Raw genomic sequence first — 21,756 nt, 5'->3', positions numbered from 1 at the left:
CCAACCCCCACAACCATGGAAAGCCACCTCTGACAGCCCCTCAGGTTCCACTGAGAGATCATATGACTCTCCGTGGGTGGGAAGAACTGTGGAGCGACTTTTAAAAGCGTATTTATGAGGTTTAAAAGCCACAGGGAGAGAGAGGTGCGTTTGTTACTTGACCCTAAAACCTCAGCAGATAGTTTTAAAAAATTCATGGGTCAGGCCAACAGCGGCCATTTACTAAGTGTGGCTGTGACAGACAACGTCCTCCTGCTCTTCCTCCCTCCCTGGGTTGACCTCCCCAAAGCAAGAGGATCAAGTGAAAACAACGGAAGTTGGGAGACCCGGATTTGCGTCTTGGATCTGCCACTCACTGGTTGGGTGACCTTAGGTAAATTTTGCTTTTTGGCACCTCAGCGCTCTCAGCTGTTAAAGGGGACTGGACGATGAGGGCTGATCCCTGAGGTCCCTCCAGGTTCTGATGCTCTAGGCCTTGCCTGGGGTCCCACCCCACCATCCTCTCAGCGGAGAGCACCCACCGGCAGAGACATCTCATCCCACTCCTTCAAGGATCTGCTCGGGGAGCCCCATCAGGATGTCCTAACTTAAAGTGTGAGGAAGGGGACAGTGGGGGAAAGCGCTAGGCCAGGAGTCAGAAGAGCTCTGGGTGGCCCTAGGCTGGACCTAAGGCCTCAGTTCTTTCCTCTGTGACATGAAAGGTTTGCGCTTCCTCTCCGGCTTTGACACTGTGACGCTGTGGCTTGCTGTGGAGTCAGGGGTCAGGGGATGTCCTCAGTGGTCCCTCCCAACCCCTCACACCGCCCACCAGCTGGACTGCCACTCCTGCTGAGGGAGCACTGTCTCTTGACCTTGCCTGGGAGCCTGGCTTCGCGGAGAGAGAGCTGGGTGCCCTCACCTCTATTCTTGGCTCTTGCTTTTGGATTCCATTCAGAGAAATCCTGACAAGCAACATGCCAGAGGGTGGCTGCCTGCTGGCTCTGCAAGGAAAGCCAGATGGAGCCATGGCTTCCCAGAAACCCCGGAATCCTCAAACCTGCAGGCCCTCAAAATCTCTGGCCAGAAGGGAGCTGGGAATGAGAGAAGGCCAGCCCGACCGGGGCAAACGCAGAACTTCCATCAGCCCTGCTCTGCTGCCTCTTCCTTCTCCAGGTTACAGGGTGGGCCATAACCTCCAAGCGAGGACCAAGCCGAGGATTTCGGGGTTCCCGAGGGTGGGCATGGACAGAGATGTCACTGGCTTCCTCCACCATCATGCCTGGGTCTCCTTATCATAAATGCAAGCTCTTAGAGTCTAACCTCAGTCCTACTTGCTACTACCATTTTTCTCCTGATCTCTCCTCCGTGGATATAAAGGACAGTTGCTCCACCGCCCTCACACACCATCCCCCACCCCATCTGTCTTTTCTCCCAGACTTATGTTTCCTACACTCAGAGCTGCTGGAGATAATATATAATTTTTTTTTTTTTTTTTTTTTTTTGGTAGGGAGGGAGGCAAGACAAGAGTGGGTGTGGGGACAGATTCCCTTCCAATTATGTCTGGCTCTGGCTGATGCTAGTGTCAGTTTGCATTCCCTGAACACACAGGAGCCTAGAAGTGAGGAGGAAGCAAGAGATAAAGCGATGCTTGCCCCCTCAGCCTTCGCCACGGGCAGACCTAAGGAGCCCGGGAGCTAGGAATGAAGGGCTCAGGAAGGTGGCATGTCTGGGCAGAGGTGGGAATCTAGAGCCCCTTCCCTCAGCTCTGCAAACAGTTCCCTCCGTCCTCAGATCCCTATTCTTATGGGACTTACCTGTGAGGCGTGGCCTTGGCCCTTTGCCTGCCCACTCAGAGCTCCCTGCTCCCTCACAGCAGTTTGAGGAACTGAAACGGATGCCAATTTTAGTCCAAAGGGATCAAAAGAAACCAGAAAAGTAAAACTGTTATCCCCAAAATCTCAAGGAGAGTAGTTCAAGGCAGATGGAATGGCTTTTTTTTTTTTTTAAAGCTTCTGCATTGGCACAGATAACTGAGAGAGGAGTGTGTTTGCCACGTTGACGGCAGAAACTCCAAAAGTCAGCAGGTTTGCTCTCAGGCTGGGAACGGGCAGGAGGCACAGGCCATTCTGGCCTTTTAATGAAGATTCTCCCCCAGTGTGACTGCAGAAAAGAAGCCAGGAGTTCTGAGCACCCTCCGAGAGCTGCTCCGGTCTCTGAGCCAAGGAAGGAGTGATGGTGACCTGGCTGTTCTTAGGAGGGGAGGAGAAGGCTTTTCCAAAGCTATTCTCCGCCTGGCGGTTTCCTGCACAGGATGGTGCTGGTAACAGGCCGGAACGGAGATGGAGGGCGCACATGACCCCCCCCCCCATGATGGGCTCCCCAGCCACAGGCATCTGATTTCTAAGCCGGCAGCTGAACTCCTGACAATGAGCTCCAGGAACAGACAGTGTTGCAGGCACAATGGGGACAGGCTGTACCTGGGCAAACTGTGCAGAGCTGACCCCGGGAAAGGGGCAAGAGGTGCAGAGTATCACGCGGCTCTGTGGTGGCGGCCGAGGTGCGGCAGAGGGGCCCAGCCAGAGGACGACGCCCTGAGCACAGCAGAAGGAGAGGGTTGGGAGAATGGGGGGGGGTGCACTTCAGAGAGGGGAAGGTCGGGAAGGAAGAACTGTGGGTGGGAGGATGCTGGCGTCTTTTAATCAAATGCAAATTTAAGGCAGACGGCATGCAAACTGACATGTCTAATTTTTGTGTCTGCAGTTTGGGCGGTGTTTGGAGAGAAACGAGCATCCTGGGGGAGAGGCTTCTTGACAACTTGCTCAGCACACACAGAAAAGACCTACAAATGAGTCATCTGGTGAACTCCGTGGGGATGAGGCGGCACGACAGAGGCGGGGACCCAGGACCCCAAAAGGAGAAAAGGGGGCACCCTGGAGAGGATGGGCCTGGCTGCAGGGGGAAGGGAGGAGGTGAGGCTGGAGGCAGGCTCAGGGCAAAGGGGGCAGCTGAGGGCATGCTAGGCCTCGGGAGGAAGGGCCCAGGGAAGCACTGGGATCCAAGGACAAACCACCTGGGGGCTCCAGGGCACAAGGGCTGCTCTCCCCCACCAGAAGGGAAGTTCCCTGAGGGCTACCCATGTTTCCCCCACCTGACTGGTGGGTCCTTGAGCATAGGGCTGAGTCTCCCCCTGCAGGATGGGGGCTCCTGAGGGCAAAGCCCCTGTCTCCCCATCAGACTAGGGGCTCCCAGAGGACAAGGGGCCATGTCTCCTTCCTCTACAACCTCCTATAGTGGGGGTGGATAGGCAACAATGAAATACTGCAACTAAGCCATCATTTACTGTCTACAAGGGCCAGGCATAGCGCTCAGCGAGCGCATTATGGACATTAGCTCACTGACCCTCCGTGGCAATCTTATGAGACAGCTCTTGTGACGTATTTAACAAGTGAAGAAACTGCCCCTCAGAGAGGCTAAATCAGCCCGGGTCTTAAGGCTGGGTAATACAAAGGCAGGATCTGAACTCAAGGCTGACTCATACTCTGTGCATTTGGCCACTATATTCTGTGTGCTTTCTCCCAGGACCCTAAGAGAGTAAGAGTGATGGCTTAGGGTATACAGAGCTGCTGCAAACAGCTTGAGTTGAGAAGCTGGGAACTTCATGATTGTGATTCAGAGATACAGTTTCAGGAGGAAACCCAATCTCTATGCAGCCTGTGGGAAAATGGCAGAAATCCAGCCCCAGGCCGGAATGGGCTCCTCTGGCTCAGAAGCAGGGCTGGTGCCTCTGTGGCAAATCCCTTCACATCCCCCCATTGGACATCCCACCCCTAAGGTAAAGCCGGGGCCTCCCTTCACCCCAGCACTCTGGCCCCAACCTCATGCTTGTGGAAGTAATGGGTCACCATCAAACCCACCCATCTGTTCTCCTTTGAGATAAGGGAAGGAGCCAAGATGTCTTGGCCTCATCCCCCACTCTGAGATGTCCTCCCCGCTGTGTGTTAACCAGCCACTGGGGTGGATTTCATGCTTCAGCCCTGGAAGGACCTTTCAAGGACCACCAGTGGAGTTGTGAGCCAATGCGGGGCAGGACAGTTTCCAAGGACCCTAGGTGCAGAGGGGATGTACACACCCAGGGTAATGCTATGGGTCAGATCTGAGTCCCCTTCCCTACCCAGAGGTGAGGACATTGTCAGTTTACCCCGCTCTAGATGGAATCCAGGCTCTGCGTTAAGGACTAGGGGTGGGTAATGAACTTGAACAACCTCTGACTACCTTCTTCAAATCTGCTTCCAGTTCACAGTGTTTCTATTTTCATCAAAGTCTATAAACAACCACCAGGCTGCTGTATTACCCTAAAAACTTTGGACAAAGCCAACGTGCTTCTCCTGTCTCCTTGGGATGGTCAGTCAGAGCCCACCCCCACGCCCCCCAAGGTAGACTGGCTGATGTCTTGGATGGGGAAGGCGTGGCGCCGTGGGCATCCACATTCCACCACGTGGGCAGGGGGCAGAAATGCCGGTCCACGGTACGAAAGGAGCTGAATCAGATGTGTGGCTGATCCCTGCAAGCCAGCTCTGTGTCATGTCCTATAATAAACTCCTCCTTTAAGCTGCCTCCAGGGGGCTTCCACAGGTACAACCAAGAGTCTGAATGAACATATCAGAGCTGAACTGAAACAGGGTCAATAACGAGCCAATCCTTGAATGAAGCCACTGGAAGCCTGGGTAACACTGGAGTCTGCAGAGCCAGGGTGATCAGGATGAGGAAGGCCAGGGGATCTGGAAGCCTGCAGGGGAGGGGGCAAGAGTGCCAACCCTACTGATCATCTGTGGCATACCACATGCTCCCTACTCTCTTCTGATTAATCTTCACAATCACCCCCCACGCAGGGGGTCACAAGCCCCATTCTACAGACAAGAAACAGGCTCAAAGAGTGCTAAGAACAGCCAGTTAGCAGGCATCCGAGTTTACCTGAAACCCTCCCAAGGAGGCAAGGTCCCAGAGATACGCAGGGCTCCGGGTCAGGCCACCAGAGTCTGGATGTGTATCTGTCCCCTGTCACCTGACGTTCTGGTCTTTCCAGACTGTCAGAACAGGTATGCAGGGTGGAGGAATGAACACAGAAGTGAAAGCAAGAAAGCCTATCAACCACAGACTCTACCCACTGTCCTCAGCCTGGCAGTGAGGCCCCAAGACGGTCCAGGGAATGTGCTTTGCTCTTAGCTCCCGGAGCCACTGCTCTTTCAGAGGAGACATCAGAATGGAGAACACTTTGGAATTAAGGACCTGGGCAGCTGCCCAGGAGGGTTCGCTGGGCCTGTGGACTTTGCCAGCCGGTGTTCTCCACTGATGGGAGGCCCTGGAGGACTATGCTTAAGATGGTAGGTGCATGAACTACACCACTCCCCCATTCACCCAGGGGTCACAACCAGGTTTCCCCCATTTCCTGGTTGTGTGATCCTGCGAAAGTTACTTAACCTCTCAGTTTCCTCATCAATAAGATGGGATTAAAAATAGCACCTAACTCCCCAGGTTGTTCTAGGTGACTCAATGAATTAATATATGTAAAGTGCGGGGCACCTGGGTGGCTTATTGGGTTGGGCCTCTGCCTTCGGCCTAGGTCATGGTCTCAGGGTCTTGGGATTGAGCCCCTCTGCTTAGCAGGGAGCCTACTCTCCCCTCTGTCTGCCTGCCTCTCTGCCTACTTGTGATCTCTCTGTCAAATAAATAAATAAAATCTTAAAAAAAAAAAAATATATATATATATACGTAAAGTGCTTAAAACAATGCCTGATACATAACATGTAATAAATGATGGATGTTATTATTAGATAGACAGATATGATAGACATTATAGATACATAATAAATGATAGGTATTAGATAGATGTTATAACACAAATAGAGTCCTTGGGTCTTCCATGTAGCTAATCCCCCACCCCCAAGAGGCAGCACTCTGGAAAATTAAATCTAGAAATCAGAGGCTACTGGGCAAGGGGGAACAAGAGAGGGAAGGAGCAGCTGTGCCCTGAGATGCAGATAGGGTTGAATCTGCCAAAAGCAGCCATGGGGCGGCCCTTTCCCATCTGTGCCGCCCTCCAGCAATCCTCCCAGAGCTGGGAGCTGCGGAGACTGAGCCCTGTGTTACAACCGAGGACCTAAGGGGCGCCTGGGTAGCTCAGCTGGTTAAAGCCTCTGCCTTTGGCTGGGGTCATGATCCCAGGGCCCTGGGATCAAGCCCCCATGCCCCATGTCAGGCTCCCTGCTCAGCAGGGAGTGCTCTTCTCCCTCTCCCCCTGCCCTTCCTCCGGCTTGGGCTCGAACTCTCTCACTCTCTTTCAAATAAATAAATAAATAAATAAATAACACCTTTTTAAAAAAAGAGTGCCAGATCCAGGATTCACACTGGGAGGGACCAGAGGAAGGGCTTATCCTAGGCTGACATTCTGAGGCCCTGATTGTTCCCGATCATTCTGGTCATCCTCAGCATGGCCACCTCAGGCCTGATCCTTCATGTCCCATCAGGAAGCCTTCTCCCTGCAGCTCCTGGCCACAGCCCTGGCCACAGCCCAGGCCACACGCTGTATTACAATTGCCCGCCTGCGCTCTGCTTCCTGGACTAGACAGAGAGAGCCTTGGGCAGCAGGGGCTGGCAAACAGGTGGCACCTGAGGAATGTTTGCTGAGGCTGTAAGGAACGCATTGTTACAGACCTGGGCTCTCAGGACCACGGCAAGGTTGGTTCAGCCTAAAGTTCTAGAATGTCTGGAGCACATGGAAGCAAAAAGATGCTACTTCTTGTGCAAGAGGCAGTGGAGCCTATGGTGAAATGGATGAGTCTGGATCAAGCCTCATCTGACTCTTAGCTTCACCATGAACTTGCCAAGTGACCTCGGACAAGCCGTGTGGCCTCCCTTGACTCCTCTAAGTTTCCGCATACTTCAGTCTTGTGCAAGAGTTGGGTGGTCAGTCTACAGAAATGCACCAGGAGGGGCATACAGCACTGGCTGGTAAAAAACACGAAACACTTCCATACCAGTAGGCAAAGAAAGTGCTTCCTTGGGCCCTCAGGTGCTCCTCCTGCCACCCTGATCTCGCAGTCCCTTCCTCTGGGACTTCCACATTTGGCATCCACAGAGTTAACATCTGGCATAGTGGAGGGCCCCCGGGATTCCTCCGGTTCTGTAGCCTGCAAGAGTTGTGAAATATTTCGCATGTGACCCTTGATTAATATCTCATTGTGAGGATAAAATGGTTTTTTTTTTTTAAGATTTTATTTATTTTATATATAGAGAGAGATCACAAGTAGGCGGAGAGGCAGACAGAGAGAGAGTTGAGAAAGCAGGCTCCCCACTGAGCAGAGAGCCTGATGTGGGGCTTGATCCCAGGACCCTGGGATCATGACCTGAGCCGAAGGCAGAGGCTTTAACCCACTGAGCCCCCCAGGCGCCCCTGAAATGGATTTATACAAGCCAAGCCCTCAGCCGAGCTGGCAAACAGTAAGTGCTCAATAGACGTCACGATTTTGCTAATCTCCAGTGACTCCGGGTCTGTGAATGTTCAATGGTCCACCACGGACCCTCAGGATGAAGGTTTCTGACCTTCCTGCAGAGTCCAAAGCCTCGATTAAAGTCTCAGGCACCGAGAACTTCCTTCTAGGGAGTCCAAACCCTGCAGCCAGGCCCTTGGAGGCCCCCAAACCACCAGCTTAGCCACACGGCTTGTCCGAGGTCACTTCCTGATGGGTCCTGGGATCAAGCCCTGCATCAGGCTCTCTGCTCAGTGGGGAGCCTGAGGGTGCCAAGCAGGGCAGCCTTACCCCAGCATTCCTGGGCTTCGGGGTGGCAGCGAGAGCAGGGTTAGCCTCTCCACTCTGCCTGCCACTGGGTGGGTGGGGTGTCAGGCAGCTCAGGGACCGAGCCTTGTCCCTGCACCCAAGAAAGACACCCCTCATGGTGGCTGCTGTCCTTCACAGCAGCCCTGGCCTGTCTCCCTGCCCCACTGCTGCCTTCTCTGCTGCCATAACCCCTATCCAGTTGCTGCAGCAGGGGCAAGATGACAGGGAGGCCAAGCGGTGAGCACGGCAGCAACTCGTGGACACCACGTCACCATCAGGGCCACGGAGCATCCATGCAGGACAGGATCCACATACACACTCAGGCAACCCCTGAATTCCAGGATCACACCTCTTGGGGATGCCCAGATTCCGGGACAAAACCAAGTCCTCTATGACAGAAAAACCCTAGCTCCTGCAACAACAGAACCCCATGGCAACGTCCAGGACATGGCAACTGGAACAATCTGGCAGCATCGTGAAGAACAGAGGAAGGTGACGATTTGAGTGTAGGGTTAAGGTTCCTAAGCCTTCACCAGGGCACCCTCATTCCCTAGGGGCCCTTCTACCCTACAGTGGGGGGGGGGGTGCTGTTCCCTTCACTCCCTGAAGGACCATCTGCTCCAAGGGCTCCCAAGCCAGCTAGTCCTAATCCAGTCCTCCCACTCCATCCAAACAAGGCGGGATGACGGGAAAGCATCTTCCCTTGTGCCAAGCGTTTCTGATTCCTTTAAATAGCTCCCCAACTTCCAACTCCTTCAGGAAGGCATCCTGGATGGGACAAGTGAGCTAGGAGCTGAAATGTAGCCCCCACACTACTTACGCCCACTCTCACTCTCAGGGTGGGTTTTGCACTGGTCCTGTGTGTATAGTCTGGTTCGGGCCTTGCTGTGGGCACTCCCCAGGGCTGGGGTGAGGGGTGCTGTGCTAATCCCTGGGTGGGCTAGAGCAGCTGCTAATCAAAGGGACCACCTCTGGGCACCGAGACGTCCTCTCTCTCTGCAGAGGGAGCAAGGGCAATCTTCATTTAAGCAAACAGATTCAGAACTTGAGAAGCCCCCGGGCTGGCTGATCTCATCAATCAGCAGCCTCTCCTAAGTACCAACGGGCACTGGATTCCTCTGGGGATCCTTCGGGGCAAACTCTCACTGCTCCCCTCTGTTTAAATGTCGCCCAGAGCTTACAGTGGAGCCCCAGTGCCGTTCACTTGGGTCCATCATGCCCCTGTCCATTTGCTCTTGGTTGCCCAGGCTCATTCCCTCTCTTACTTCCTGTGCCACCTCTCCTCCAGCAGACAGGACCCCATGATCAAACCCCTCATTCACCTCCTCCTTGTACCTTCTGGTCCCTCCCATCTCTGCTGCTGAGATCCCAACCTCTGAAACCACATCACTCCTCCAGAGCTTCCCCTCCTCGCCCGCTGCCCCAGTGCACGCACCCTCGCCCCACGTACGGACTCTTGCTCCCCTTAGCCCTTCCATACTTGGTCACAGCACCTGCCACCACGGCCCGGCACGGGAATGAGTGCAGTCCTTCTCGCCTCCTCATCTAGCCTGTCAGAAGCTAGGAGGCAGTGCCCAGAGCCTCAATCTCAGGGGCACAGAGCTTTGTCCAGAGGGAACACTTGAGAGGTTAATTCTGAACTCACTGGAATCAAACGCAGCTACAGGGGGGCTGGGGATGGGGGTCTCGAGGCTCCTGGAAGCAGCAGTGTCGCAGGGGTTAAGTTCCAATCCTGGCTCTGCTGCTCACTTGCTCCACTAGCTTTGGGCAGATTCCCTACAGTTCGGTGCCTGTTTCCTCATTAGTAAGTACCAGGATCGCGGGAGGATTGTGAGCACTGACTTACTGCACATCAGGAACAAGAACAATGCCTCTTATACGCCAAGTGATGGATACGTGTTACTGCCGTTAGATTACTGTCCTCTCTGGGCCTACTTGCTCCCCCAGCAGAGTCAGGTCTCAGATCTCCTGGGAGGCAGCTCCTCAGCTTGGGATGGTGAGAGTCCTAAGCCCCGTGGCAGCTTCTGGAGTTTGCAGAGAAAAGCCAAGGCCTCCTGGGTGGCTGCCAGCTTCCCCAAAAGGGAAAGGCCTGTTTAGTGAGTCATCAAGGGCAAAGGGAGCCTGTGTCCGACGAGTCTGAGGAGCCCCCAGCACTCACAGTGCCCTTTTGGGAGAGAAGCCTGGGGGTCCCTTTGAGGGAAATCATTCCACCCTGGTCATATCTCAGACTCTTTCAAACCTGTCCAATTCCCGCATACACACAACACAAGCACACAAATGTACCTTTAGTCTGTGCACATTTGCCGGACCCCAGTGACAGTTCCACTGGACCCCCACTAACCCCTGGGCATCCAGCGTTCACACCCTGCCTCCCAACCTCACCTACGTTCTTAGGGTTAACGCTGTCTGCCATGCACCCTATGAACCCAGTTCATATATCCTATGAACCCAGTACCTCCGCACACTCACTCAAGCCTTGCTTCTTCGACACTCACTACACTCCCACCCAGCCCGAGGTCCCCATTTACAGCCAGCTGTAATGTAAAGACCCAAATGTCTGTAATGACCCAAATGTACATCTGGGTCTTAGGACATCACTCCACCTCCCAGACCAGATCATCCGTGATGAGACCCCAATTGGATACCCACGAGGCGACCCGGCTTCCCTGGGGACCAACACGGGCAGCACTGACAGCATCCCTTGGGTCTTCTGGGCTGTGCCTGCTTTTGGTTTCCACATCCTCAGGGCATAAGAGCAAGCACCCCAAGTCCAGAGCGAGAGCTACGGCCCAGAAATTAGAGGGCTGCAGAGAACGCGCCCACTCCAGTGGCCCTGAAGCATGTCATTGAGATGTCTAAAATAGACTCGACCACGGCCCAGGCCCAGGCCCAGGCCCAGGCCCAGCCCCTGGGGAGCCCTGGCGGCCTTGCTGAGGTTTGGCTTGGACAACTGTGGGTCTAACGCATGATGAACAACAGAGCTGGCAGCCAGACCCTGGGACCTGCTGGAGCCAAAGCTTTCAGGGTGAACCTGCAGCCTGCCACTGGGCTGGGCTCCACACTCTCCCACACCCCCACCCACCACCGCAGCACTGCAACGCGCCAGAGGAGTCTGGGGGCTCCAACTGGCTCCCCATTCTCCTCCACTTTGCTCCCAATCTCTGTAATCTGCCCCTCCTCCTGCCAGAGGTGTAGGTCCTGATAAAAGATGAGAAGCCCTGACCCACCCCTTATTCCAGCCACTCGTGCTGTGCCCACACTTTGCCATGGCAGTGACAGTGCCGGACACTCCCTTGGCACAAGGCTACTCCTCCCTCAGCCTCCAACAGGGAAACAGAAACAGCTCGGGGGCGCCTTCCCAGTCTCCCCCTTGATCTCTGCTGGTCAGAAGGCAGCAGAGACCTGTGTGCACCCAACGAGGCAGAATGGACCCCTGAGGGCCCTTGTTTTGTCTCAGGAGGCCCGGTCCCCAGAAGCAACTCAAGGGAAGGTGTGGGACATGGTGTCCGCATGGAGGGCTGACCACAGCATTCCAAGGGCTTCTATGGACAGCATTCCAAGGGCTTCTATGGACAGAGCGTGCCCACTCAGGACCAGCGAGCTGCGCCTGGCCCCCGGCCCTTCCTGTGCAAGAGAGGGAAGGCTGCAGGCTCCAGGGACTTCAAACGCATCTGGGTAATCCAAACAGGGTGTGGGAGGAGGTCAGCCATCTCAAATCAGAACCAGGCGGCGGCCGTTTCCCCTCTGCTGGCTGGCGCAGGGATTCCAGGCAGCGAGAGGAGGCTGTGGGGAGGAGGCCAGGTTGGACCCAGAGAACACTCCGCCAGGTGCTGAGATGCAGACATTAGGAGCAGGTGGGGGTGCGGTCCAGGTGGGGAGCAGGACTCCATGAGGCCCAGCAATCAGGGTGAAGGGGTTGGCTCTTCTCCCTATCAAGTCTTAATCCAAAAGGAAAGACAAATGGAAGGAGAAAGTAGGTAACAAAGGGAGAAAAAATGCGGTGGAATATGGCTAGGTGGGGCACCTGGGTGGCGCAGTCGGTTAAGCGTCTGCCTTTGCTTGGATCATGACTGATCTCTGCGTCCTGGGATCAAGCCCGGCATTGGGCTTCCTGCTCTTTGGGGAAGAGAGTGTTTCCCTCTCTCTCTTCTCTCCCCATCTCTGCCCCTCCCCACCACTTGTTCTTTCTCTCTTTCTCAAATAAATAAATAAAATCTTGAGAAAAAAAAGACTATGGCTAGGTGTCTGACCTCAAATATAAGAGGAGGCCTTTGAAAGGCAGGCTAGCTTAACCTGAAAGGATCCAAATGGCAGGTTTGGACCCAGGGGTGGAAATTCTCAGAAAGAAGACTCTTAACTCTTAACTCAACAGGCTCTCTGATAATGAGTGCTTTCCAGGAAAATAAGGTAGTGAGCCCTCTGTCACTAGGAGTGTGTAAACAGAACACCCACCTGCCTCTGATGCTATAGAGGGATTAATTTCAGCTTTAGGTGTGGGTGGCTCAACTAGACATTTCTGTTCTGTGGTTCTGTGAGATCCCAGGGAAGGGTGGGGGAGGAGAGGGTTTTTCTTTCCCTGGCCGTGCACGGAGACACTGCGGCGAGCTGTGGAGATGGATCGGCAGCAGTTAGGGAGCCTGGCGGCTCTGCTCCCCCTGCTCAGGACCGGCGCAACTTGAGTCCCAAGGAATAAACTGCACCTTCAGCACTTGGGCTTAGAGGCTATGAGGAGTGGGTGTGTGTGTGTGCGGAGGGACAGTTCCAGAGAGGAGAAAGACTGGAAGTTAGCAGGAGAAAATACCTGGTGTTGGCAGCCTAGGTTTGGGGACAGGTCATGGCGGGGGGGAGGGGGGCAGCTGTAGCCACAGTAGCAGATGTATGTGTATGTAAGGGGGGGTGTAGAAAAGGAGGGAAGTATGGGGAAACACCCCAGGATTCCAGGCGACCTAGTCCTGTTACCCACTCAGTCCAAATCTCGAAGGGGCCTATGGCCTGGGGTTGGAGCCACCACTGATGAGAAAGGGCATCTCCCTGAGTGAGAGATGAGAAGCCGAGAAGCTAGCTCCAGGCCCTTCGGCTCTATCTGCTTTTCCCCAGAGCAGAGGAACTGCTCCCAAGACCTACTCATGCATCCATCTCTCAGAGGCAGAGCTGCGGCTGTCGTGTGATGACCTGGATGGGGCCCGTAGAGAGCACTAAGCCTGGACAGAGAAGAAAAAGTTCTGAGCACACGAGAAAAAAATGTTCTCCTCAGTGCTACCTTGAGGAAGGCAGGAGGCCTTACAGATGGAAGGTTCTAGGCCAGTTTCTCCACATGCATGCTAACCTTCAGACCCCCACGCTTTGCCACAGCCCTTCCTTCTGCCTGTGACCTATGAGCATCCTCCCATGAACTGCCGGGCCCAGGGGAAGGCTAAAGGCAAGCTTTGTCCTCCTGTTCCTGCTAGGCCTCTGGGGAACTCCTGGGAAGGCCTCAGGAGCGGCTCTGGGCGTGGAGCCTCTGACGTGAGGGTCCTAGGTGAGCCTGCACATATCACCTGTCTTCTCTGGGCATCAGCTCTTCCGGGAGAACTCACCATAACTACTCTACCCAGCCAGAACCCCCAGCACTTTGAAGAAAAAGTAATTTCTTCTCTTCCCCTATTCAAACCATTCCAGAACACATTCTCTAGAGTAACCCCCCGAACCCCCCTAAAACTAACATCAACCAATTGGCTTAGAAATGGATGACTTCTGGACTTCCTTACCCTGTTCTGTTTGCCCTGAGCCGCCAAGAGCCTCACTGTTGCCATGGCAACCCCTCCCATCGGTCCAGACACCTTCTTGAAGAAGTGGGACCAGCAATTCCAGCCACCTGGGTTCCTTGACATCCTGACCTTGAGCTGCCTTAGCTGTTCCACTCTGTCCCTTTACTTAGAGGGTTGAAGAAGGGAATGCTAAATGTGTGGGGAGTCAACAAACTGATTTTCCTTTGAGAGCCTTGGGCCCAGGGCTGGTGAGGCAAGAAGAGTGTGGTTTGGGATGGTATGATGCACTGATATGGCCTGGGACATTTTCAAGGTCTGACCACCTTCATCTGCAGCCCCCTTCCCATCACTATAGGTAGGGAAGAGCCATGAGAGGGTCTCTTCCATTCACAAATGGGGAAACTGGGTTCTAGAGGCGGTCGCAGAGCTCAGAACTTCCATACAGGGAACTCAGGACCGCAGCTTCCCACCCTCCCCCAGGCCCAGGTCTGGTGACATTTCCTCTTGGAGCCAACTGCCTGATGTGGACCTTCGGCCAGGGTCCAAAGACATCTGACTCCTGGAACTGGCCCATTTTCCCCTGGGCACTCACCCTTCAGCCTTCTAAGTTTCCAGGGTTCCCCGGTGGGACCCTAGTTATTTGGCAGCTTCCAAAGCAAGGGAAGGGGCACGGAGCCTGCCCAAACCATCTGGGTCCCAGCTGATTTCTGAGAAGGGAGTGACTGAATTTCAGCTCTTCTCTTTTATTCCAGAAAAGCTCTTATTTGGGGCTCCCTTATCCCCTTTCCCCCAGAAATTGAGTTTTGGCAGCTTCTTGGGTCTGGGATGGTACTAAGGAGTGCATGAATTTTGACCCTCAGCTTCCCAGGAAGGGAGCAAATACTCTGTTTTTAGCCACCATCCTGAGGCACCAAGGCCGCCATTTTTCTCAGAGGCCACCCTGCTCTCCAGTGAAGGCCGGTCCTGACAACCTGGAACACCTTCCCAGGTTTGGAAAGACTGAGCAGCTCTATTGTCCCCTGGCTCCTCAACCCTCTACCATAACTCTCACCTTCACACAGAAGAGAAGACTTCGCCTGAGGTCACCAGCTCCCACCCCTTCCCTCCCCACCACCCTGCGATGCCAAGCATGGTCCCCCCAGATCCTACCCACACGCCCCACCCCCACCTTGGTTCTCACAGCCCCAAAGAATCTAGTATGTCTGCCAGACTTTCCATCCTCTCCCCCCAGCAGAGATCTTAGCCCCTCAGCCCCCTCTGCAGGGTCAGCGGGGCAGGTCGGCGGCCCCTCCTGACCTCCTGACTCTCCTTTCTCAACTAGACCTCCCAGATGGAGTCAGTGACTTAGGAACACAAGCAGAACCTGGCCTCCATCACTAATTCCGAGCTGGCTCTAATCAAGCCCTCGGTGCTTTTGACCTTGCACTTCCCCGACTGGGAAGTGGGGTAGGGGGGTGTTTTCTCCTTATCTCCAAGGTTCCTGAGAGGCTGCCACACCTCTGACTGAGCCAGACCCCAGTGTGCTTTGGGAATGACAACCGCCGACCAGGAGTAAGGGACCCCAGCTCAGCTTCCCCCAACCCCATCTCCTGCCCTCCACTACCACCCCCAGCCAGCTCTAAGACTATCTGTCAGGGTTTCCAACGTTACTGTCTCTTGAAGAACAACTAAGGAGACAGCCAGGTCCTGGGGCGGTGCTGGGTCTTGCCTGTCTGGGGACAGCCCAGATCAGCTAAGACATCCCAAAGAAGTGAAGCCCTGACCTTGAAAAGGGAGCTGTGCCCTCTGATTTTCTGAGTCCCTGACACTGCCCTCCCCTCGCCAGGACACAGTCAGACACTCAATTCCTCTCCTCTAGGACCATTCACACCCATCATATTCGCTTCCAAGTGCCTGGGGAATGTTCCTCCACCAGCCAGCCTGCCCTGCCCTGCCCTGTGCTTCCTCTTGCCTCCGACACAATCCAACTATCACCTCCTTAAGCTTAAAGAGCTCTCCTTTCCAGTCCTCCTCCATCACAGGGTCCCCTTCCATTTTCTCCATGGCGTCTGGAATGATTTTATTTCTTGTCCGTCTCAACCCATTAGACTGTAAGCTCCTTGAGGGCCACGGCTGGCAAAAGGGTGGCACTCTCCCTTTGCAGCAGGAGGCTGCCCTGTCAGCTTCTGCACCCCCGAACCCCCAATCCCGCCTTATCCCTGACGAGGCCGGGGCTTTCAGGAAGGGCTCTCCTAGGGAAAAGGCTGCTTTTCCCCTCTTTGCCCCTCTCCAGTCTCCTGACCGCCGCTGCAAAACCCAAATGTAGCCTGCCAGGAGAGGCTCCCCATCTAACGCTCCAAGAGGCTCTTGCCCTGGTCAGCGGTTCCTCATGCTGGCCACCCCGGGGTCTGGGGTCCGGGGATGACAGCAGCAGGTCCAACCAGTCTTCTCCAGCTCTGCGTTCTCCAGGGCTGCCAGTCCAACACCCCCATTCTCCATCCACCCACCCGCCCCCAGCTCCTCCCGCTAGTCCTCAGACCGCAGCCCGCGTCGGCCCCGCCCCTTCACACGCGCACGAACACGCCCCTTCCCAGCCCCCAGCGGGGCGGGCAGCCGGCCTGGTACCCGGGCAGCTCGGGTTCGGGTCCCTCGGCGCCGGAGGACCCACATCCCAGCCACCGCAACAAGTCCGCCGAGCCTAGGAGGCCCGCTGGGGCTCCAGGCCTTGCCGCCGTCCTCCCGTGGCCCTGGCGCGACCCGTGCCGGCTCCCTAGGCGCGGCAGCCCTGCCTTCTGCACATCCCGGACCTATCCCTCTCAGGGCGAGGACTCTCCGCGGGGAAAGCAAGCGCAGTTCCGGGGCCCGCTCCGGGTTTTTTGCATAGACTCTTCAGGCTTGGAGAACAATGGAGCAGCTCTCTGCGCTTCCTCCGCCCGAGCAAGCTTTGTTCCTCCCTTCCCGCCCGCTCGGCTTCCATTAGCCAAAGGGCAAAGGCTTCCCCGTCAACCAGGAGTCTCTGCGCCAGACCCCAGACCTTTCCACACTCTGTAAAAAACCTGGGGGGTAGGGATTTGGGCCTGGGCCTGGGCCGAGGTACAGGACGAACATCCAGATGCGCACAGCTGGCTGCCCGCCCGCCCCCTGGCCCCAGACGTGTCTCCTTGCCAGAACCCCCACACCCGGGAAATCCGACTCGCGCTCCCACGGAGGATACACAGAGGAAGTGGAGCCTCAGCTCTGCTCTGGGGCCAAACAGCCCTCACATCTGCCTTCCCCACATCTGTCCTCTAGAACCGGGCTCTCACTGGACTCTCCCCTAGCCATGCTGGATGGACTCTCACCAAGCACAGATCACAATACCACTGAGGTCTCCATCAGTCCCCAATTTTGCCATATTAGGATTCTGGGCTTTAAAATTACAGGAAGCTATATTTGTGACCCCCCCCACGCCATTGTCCAGCTTCACCTCAGGCCAGAGCAGAGACCGGGCAGCCCGGTGACATCTTTAAGAAGACGCACTTTAGCCATGCGCATCTGGAGGGAGGCCAGGCCTGCACATCTGGGCCCAATGCCCCCTCACAACCTGACCGAAATCTGGAGAGCCCCACCGGGAGGAGGAGAAAAGAGAGGGGGTTGAGCTCTCCCCACACCTTCCCTTGCAGCTGGCTAGGAGAGCAGGGGTGGGGCGGGGAGGCAGGACTTACCCAGCATCTGGCTGAAGAGCAGCTGCTCCAGGTCTCCCAGCACGGTCACCACGAGCTCGGGGTCCACTTTGAGGAAGGCGCGCTCCTCCTGGCCCTTGGCGGAGGGCACGGGCCCGGAGCCCTTTTGCGCTTTGGCCTTGCTCGAGAGCAGCTCGTCGTCTGACTTGCCATCGTCGCTTACGGCTGCCTCAGGAGCCTTGCTGAGCGGCTTGACCTCGGCGTATGGGCCGCGCGGGATCCGGCTCGGCTTCCCTAGGCTGGGCGCGAGTGGAGCCAGGGGGGTCTTGGCGCCGCCCGCCGGGCTGCCCTTTGCCTGGAAGAGCGAGTGCTCCGACTTGGACAGCGTCTTGGACATAAGCGGAGCTTCGCGGCCTTTGGACCCCGCCTTGCCCAAGCCCTTGGGCGCCTTGGCCATATCGTCGCTCCACTCGGGCTCATAGAGCTGCAGCTTTTTCTCCGAGTCGGTGAGGAACGAGAGGTTGGTTAGCGACTTCTGCTTGCGCAGGTTGGAGGTGGGAGGCCCGCCGGGGACTCGGCTGTCCACGCTGCCAGACTTGAAGACCTTCAGCTCGGCCGCGCTGGCCTTGGCCATGCCGCTACCGCCGCCGGGCGCCTTGGCGCGCTTGGGCAGCATACCTCTGCCGTCCGCCGCTGCTGCCTTCCTACCGGCGCCCCGAGGCTCGTCCGCACCCTCGTCCCCGCCGCCGCCGCCGCTCAGCTCCACCTCGGGCTGCACGCTCTTGACGCTGCTGCCCAGCATTCTGCCCGCGAGGAGCGCATGGACGATCCGCGCGTCTGCAGGCACGGCGGGGGCGGGGGCGGGGGGGGGCGGGAGCGCAGGGAAGAGGAGGCGGGGGAGGGGAGGGGGAGAGAAAGGACGGAAGAAACCGAGGAAGATGGGGAGAGGAGGGGGGCAGCGAGGGAGGAGGGAGACAGGCAAGCGAGGGCGCAGGGAAAAGAAACGCAAGGAAGGAAGAGGGGAAAAGGATAGAGCGAGGAAACCGTGGGGCGATGGGGCGGGGTCGGAGGAAAAGGGGCGGGGCGGGGAAAACACAAATTAAAATTTAGAAATCAATCAAAGGAAGAATGGAAGCCCGGCTGCTCCGCGGACGCGCAGAGGTGCTTCGATGCCCGGGTCCCGGCCCTCTGCCTGCCCGCCTGTCTGTCCCGCTGGCCGAGCACTGCCCGGCAGCTCCCTCGCGGCACTCCGCCCGCCAGCTTGAGTAGAGGCTGCGGGCTGCAGCTCAGAGCGCAGGAAGGAGGGGAGGGGAAGGCGGAGGAGCAAACAGGAGGAGGGGAGGAGTGTGCGCGAGGGAGGGAGGTGGGGGAGAGCGAGTGTGTGTCTATTTCTGGCTCGGGAGAGGGGTGGTATCTGCGGCAGAGCTCCAGGGGCGGATGGGTAGGGGGTCGGGGGGGGGGGGGGCAGATAAAGGATCCCACCAGTTTTTCTCCTAGCTTTCCACGCGGAGGCGGGACCCGTTCTCGGAGGGCACCGTGGCCCTCTGCCGCGCCCAGAGTGTGGGGGGCAGTGAAAAGGATCTGTCGTGCAGATGTGGGATGCAGGTAAAAGGGGCCGAGACAGGGCAGCTCATGACGCGGGGGGGGGGGGGGACAGGTGGGCTCGTGGGCCCGGGAGAGATGCTGGGAGAGGGGGTGGGGAAGCCGTACTATTCAGTTTGCTGGTTCCCCCACCCCCATCCAAACCGTGGCGGTTTCCCTCCAGGAAACTCCCAGTATCATCGTACTTCAGTCTCGGAGGCTCTCGGCTGCCCTCCAGAGGTTGGGGATACTCCCCGGGGTAGGGCAAAGGGGATGGGATAGGGGTGGCACGGAGAGACAGGTCCAGGGCTGACCAGGGAGGGGGCTCAGGGCATGGAGGAAAGGACCAACCGCCTGGATCAGGAGATTGGATTCCCATTCTAATTGACCTTGTCAAAGTCACTGCACCCCTTTGGCTGGCTCTCTTCTCTTAACAGTGGTTATAATACCAGCTTAATGAGTAAAAGGGCTTTGGCATTGTAAAGCGCTTTGTCAAACCTAGAAAATCAGTTGGAGGCTTAGCACAGGTCTCCTGCAGGCCTGATCTAAAGTGGGACTGCAGAGCAATTTCCCGAGAGCCTTTCTCCCTCCTCCCACCTGGACTCAGGGAAGAAAGATGGGGGTGGAAGGGGTAGAGGCCAAGAGGGATGGAGCAGTGAGCCTCTGGCTGTCTCTCCGTAGAGGGCGATGCTGCTCATTCTCCCATGGCCTCCCAGGTCAGTGCCAAGTTGCCTTAGCAAATGGTTCTCAGGCAAGAAAATGAGGGACAGGAGAAAGCAGAGGGGATGTCTCTGGCAGCAAAGCTTGCTCCAGAAGAGGTGGGCCCCAGACGGAGCCACACACTGTGGACTGTAAAGCCCTAAGAACTTTTTTTTTTTTTTAAGTTTATCTATTTTTTTAGTAATCTCTACATCCAACATGGGGCTTGAACTGATGACCCTGAGATCAAGATTTGCCTGCTCTTTCAACTGAGCCAGCCAGGCTCCCCAAGAACGCTTGGCCAGAATGTGCTAACCATGATTATCTGCCCACCCCATCCCCAACCTCCCTCTTTCTAGCTTCCTTTCTGTCTCTTTAGAATCTGAAGAACCCTGTGCCTGGCTCTCATGGCTCACCCACTTTCTTAGTGCTAATCATCACACTCTGCCTGGTGTCTGTCTCCTCCACCAGCCCTGAAGCTTTCTGGGTACACAACTGTGTCTCTCAGTGCCTCACAGGGAAAAGAGGCCCTCACAGGGAAAAGAGGCCTCAGCTGTGTTAGTAACGTGGATTAGGAGGCCCGAGTGCTATCTATACACCGGGTCTGTCCCCTCTATGACTCTTGCGTCCTGGTAGTGTCCCCAGCCCTCTGACTTCCATAATCCCAGGGCTGGACTGAAATACCAAAACATCTGGAAGGACAGGGATCATCACCGAGAGGATGTGCTGACCACAGCACCAAGAACACACAGTTCTCAAGCAAAGGAGTGTTTGGTAAGAAGCATGGGCCCTTGGCTGGGCTTTGGCTGATACAGAGAAAGATGGAGATTTCTGCGCTCAAGGAATTCAATGTCTGACAGGGAACACAAGATAGACAAAACAGATCTGGGAAAATAACCTGACTGTGAAAAAGCAACGTCACATACACCAACACACTCATCACAGAGAGACACAGGTATGTGTACACTCATTTCAGGAGTGACATGAGAGAGACCAAGCCCTGAAGAGCATGGACCCTGGCCGTCGTATTCACTGTCATAACCCCAGAGTCCGGCACTTCCTTACTAGGTGCTGGACACGTGGGAGCGCAGGAGTAAGACACTGTTCTGGCAGGCTGAACAGGTGGAGGAGGTCTTGAAGGTTTCCTGGAATACTCAACAGTATAAACAGAGAAGGGTTCAGAGCAGGAAGCAAGAAGTTGTTCAGCCTTGTACCCTGCTGCCTCAGAGGAGCAGAGGAAAGGGTCAGGTGCAAAAATTTTACCAGAAGGTCCAGGGGGCACATGCAGACGGGCCTCAGAGTCTGCGTCTAGCACTTAGGACACTCAGGGTTTGGAAGCAAGGCTTGAGATCTCAGGTAGGAAATGACAAGCAGTGGAGATCTGGTTAAAGGGACTTAGGCAGTATTGTGCCAGAACTTTCCCCGGGCACAGAAAGCACCCAAAGGGTGAGGCCAGTCCTGGGATTTTCTCTCTGGGCAAGCATGAGATCCTCCTGCTTATGCCCAAACACAAGATCCCAGCTCAAGGAACGGACTGTTAAGTGCCAAGTGTCCGGGTAACCACGCCCTTCCTCCCCGATCCCAATGCCCCCACTTTTTTTTTTTAAGATTTTATTTATTTGAGGCGGGGGTCACAAGTAGACAGAGAAGCAGAAGCAGGCTCCCCACTGAGCAGAGAGCCCGACCGATCCCAGGATCCTGAGATCATGACTTGAGCCGAAGGCAGAGGCTTAACCCACTGAGCCACCCAGGCGCCCCCACAGCCCCCAACTTTAAGGAAACTGCAAACAATCACTTCTCAAGTCCTCCTCCTTACTCCGAGATCATTCTCCAGTTTGCACCAGACACACCTAATTCAATCATGTGGGAACATCACCTCTCCTAAAAATAGCGATTTGAGAATCTGGAGATCCTTGTTCTCTGATTTACCAGGGTATGGCAGCTCTTGCTTATTGTCTCTATGTACCTTTCCCGTATACAAAACCATCTCCTCTTTAGCAGATGAGGAGAAATTAACTGGCTGCCATCTGGCAGAAAACCCTCATTTCCACGGCGGTCCGTCCCGCCCAGTACGCACTGGCAGACCCAACGCTGTCTCCCCCAGGTTTATTTGGCCTCTCGTCTCTGGTAGCTTTGCAGGTTTGCTCCTGTCAAATCAATCTTCAGAATTGCTATTAGGCACGGTTCCACTTGTTGCTCTGCCCCCTGCCCTTCCCTGTCCCCGCATGCCCACTGTCCCCAGAAGCTGACCCTCCTTTCTTCCAGCTCTCACTG

At 55.8% G+C, this 21,756-nt stretch overlaps 1 protein-coding gene across 10 annotated transcripts in view; it reads right to left on the bottom strand.

Moving 5' to 3' along the window:
• Positions 1-21,756, bottom strand: part of NAV1 (neuron navigator 1) — a 255,114-nt gene that overhangs the window by 140,879 nt on the left and 92,479 nt on the right. For 9 of the 10 annotated variants that reach the window (XM_004756283.3, XM_004756280.3, XM_013058141.2 and 6 more), the window contains exon 4: positions 17,245-18,039. The exons of the other annotated variant lie outside the window; for it this stretch is intronic. In XM_004756283.3, coding sequence (XP_004756340.2) covers positions 17,245-18,039 — 795 coding nt within the window. The remainder of the gene's footprint in view (positions 1-17,244; positions 18,040-21,756) is intronic. 10 annotated transcript variants of the gene reach the window in all.

This window comes from Mustela putorius, unplaced genomic scaffold (genome assembly GCF_011764305.1).
Source record: "Mustela putorius furo isolate JIRA1106 unplaced genomic scaffold, ASM1176430v1.1 tig00000508_pilon_pilon_pilon, whole genome shotgun sequence".
NCBI classification, from domain to species: Eukaryota; Metazoa; Chordata; class Mammalia; order Carnivora; family Mustelidae; genus Mustela; species Mustela putorius.
Note: the sequence above shows the minus strand (reverse complement) of the source record. Positions and strands in the feature narration are given on the sequence as shown.